The sequence below is a fragment of the Lactuca serriola genome, chromosome 2 (genome assembly GCF_051521515.1).
Source record: "Lactuca serriola cultivar US96UC23 chromosome 2, Lser_US96UC23_V15, whole genome shotgun sequence".
NCBI classification, from domain to species: Eukaryota; Viridiplantae; Streptophyta; class Magnoliopsida; order Asterales; family Asteraceae; genus Lactuca; species Lactuca serriola.
Genome location: NC_136409.1, coordinates 58,764,997 through 58,767,181, shown reverse-complemented (window position 1 = coordinate 58,767,181; position 2,185 = coordinate 58,764,997). Strand labels below are relative to the sequence as shown.

General features: G+C 38.6%; 1 protein-coding gene across 1 annotated transcript; it reads right to left on the bottom strand.

Annotated features, from left to right (window-relative positions):
* Positions 1 to 573: 573 nt before the first annotated feature.
* On the bottom strand, positions 574 to 1,695 carry LOC145089258 (uncharacterized). Its single transcript, XM_079027719.1, has one exon. It carries the CDS (start codon positions 1,693 to 1,695, stop codon positions 574 to 576), a length of 1,122 nt encoding a protein of 373 aa, XP_078883845.1.
* Between the last annotated feature and the right edge of the window lie 490 nt (positions 1,696 to 2,185).

The window sequence follows — 2,185 nt, the reverse complement described above, 5'->3', positions numbered from 1 at the left end:
AGAACCTTGGCAGCTATTGTCTTAGTGCCTAATAAAGAATCCTGGCAGCTATTGTCTTAGTGCCTATTACGGAGTGAACGAATAGATGACTCTTAGGGTAGACCGTTAAGAGTAAAGAGGATAATGGGGACTGGTAATTGGAATGATTGTTTGATGATTGAATATATAAATATAAGATATAATATTGTGGGTTGAAAACCCTATATGCTCACCAGGCTCCCAAGCCTGACCCACTCAGTTTTCTTTGCATTATAGGTAATGACACAAGAGTATAAGTTGGTGGACTTGACGAGAGATTTTGGAATATAGATTAGTAGTTATAAATAACTGTTGTAAGGTCTATTTTATATACTATTTATGCTTTTGGTCTGTATCGGAACATGACATCCCGAGGTTTTATTATTTAATGAAAATACGTTCTCTTTGAGAAACGTTTTGATAAATTTTGTCATATTTTGTTTTGGGAAAAAATTCTGCAACTCTTTTAAATCAAAAGAATTTACTATGATTTTATAAAACAAAGCATAAACAAGTCGGTATTTTCTGGCCGTGAAATTGGGGATGTCACACATCCTAACTCGACTTGCATTCATCCTCCAACAAGATCTTGTGCATACAAGTGGAGGGGCTCAATCCCTTGATATCCGCAATCGTCCATCCCATGGCTTCCTTGTTCTCCTTTATCACCTTGATGAGTTTCTCTTCTTCACATTCGGTTAAATGATTTGAAATGATGACCGGAAGAGTCTCGTTGTTTCCCAAGTATGCATACTTCAAGTGTTGAGGAAGGACCTTTAATTCCAATTTCGGTGGTTGAACAAGGGAGGGTGGCAATCTTGTGTGAGTTTTAGGTATTTCAATTTGCTTCACACTAAATTGAGTGGTTTTCTTGATTTCTAAATTGTTGACCAATCTTTCAACTTCTGGATCTAACGAGTAAAGCTTCAACTTTTTGGCTAATTTCCCACAATCAAATCCTTTGCTCAAAATCATCTCCAACATGTCACCATTAGACAACTCGGACAATTCTTGGGCTAATGGTTCAACAACATTAACAAAGCATAAGGATGAAACATCACTAGGATATCTAATAACATCGCATATATTGAAACTTATTGTTTCCCCATCAAACTCCATTATTAAGCTTCCCGCATACACATCAATCTTCGTTCTAGCAATCTTCAAAAATGGTCTCCCAAGTAAAATTATACCCGACTTGGAGGACACTTGTTTTTCTAAATCAATCACATAGAAATCCGCCGGGAAGTCCAATTGTTTCACTTGCACCAAAACATCTTCTAGAACACCTCTAGGAAAGACACTTGATTTATCCACAAGAGAGATTATGACTCTAGGTTCACTCAAAGGTCCGCCATTCAATGATTTGTACACCGAATAGGGCATGAAATTGATAGAAGCACCAAGATCTAGCATATCGCTACTAAAAGTAACATCCCCAATCTTGCAAGGAGTCGTAAACAGTTTGGGATCTTTGCATTTGGGTGGAAGTTTTCTTTGTAAAACCGCAGATGAATGTTCATTAATTTGGATTTTCTCGTTTCCCTTCAATTTCCTCTTGCTGGTACAAAGTTCCTTCAAGAATTTTGCATCTCTAGGGATATGTTTGATTGCATCAAGTAAAGGAATGTTTACTTTTACCTTTCGAAAGGTGTCCAAAATCTCTTTCTCCTCCATGTTCTTCTTGAAAGTCACAAGTCGAGAGGGGAATGACGGTTGAGTGGCTATTGGGGTCACTAAGGGAATGGTATTCTTTGGAACTTCGGCGTGTGTGGCGTTCTTGGTTATGGGATCCTCAATGGGAATTACTTCTATTTCCTCCTCTTCATCCCTTGGCTTCTTCTTTGAACTACCCTCTCCGGTTTCTTTGCCACTTCTCAAGGTCACCACATTAACATTTGGGTTCTTTTCGGTTTGAGAGGAAATTTTCCACAGGACTCCAACTTGCTTACGGATGTAACTATATCTTCCAATTGTGTTTCAAGGTTGGCGATACTAATTCTTGTCTCTTTTTGGAATTGTTGGGTACTAGTGGCTAAGGATTTGACAATGTCTTCAAGAGACATTCCGGAGCTACTTGGTTGGGATTGAGGAGGTTGTTGATGATGATGTGGAGGGTGTGGTTTGGGTTGACAGTGTGGTTTTGGATGTTGGTAATAAGGTTGTG

Bases quoted from the DNA above. Each gene is read 5' to 3' on its own strand.
- LOC145089258 (XM_079027719.1), bottom strand. From the start codon at position 1,695: ATGGAGGAGAAAGAGATTTTGGACACCTTTCGAAAGGTAAAAGTAAAC.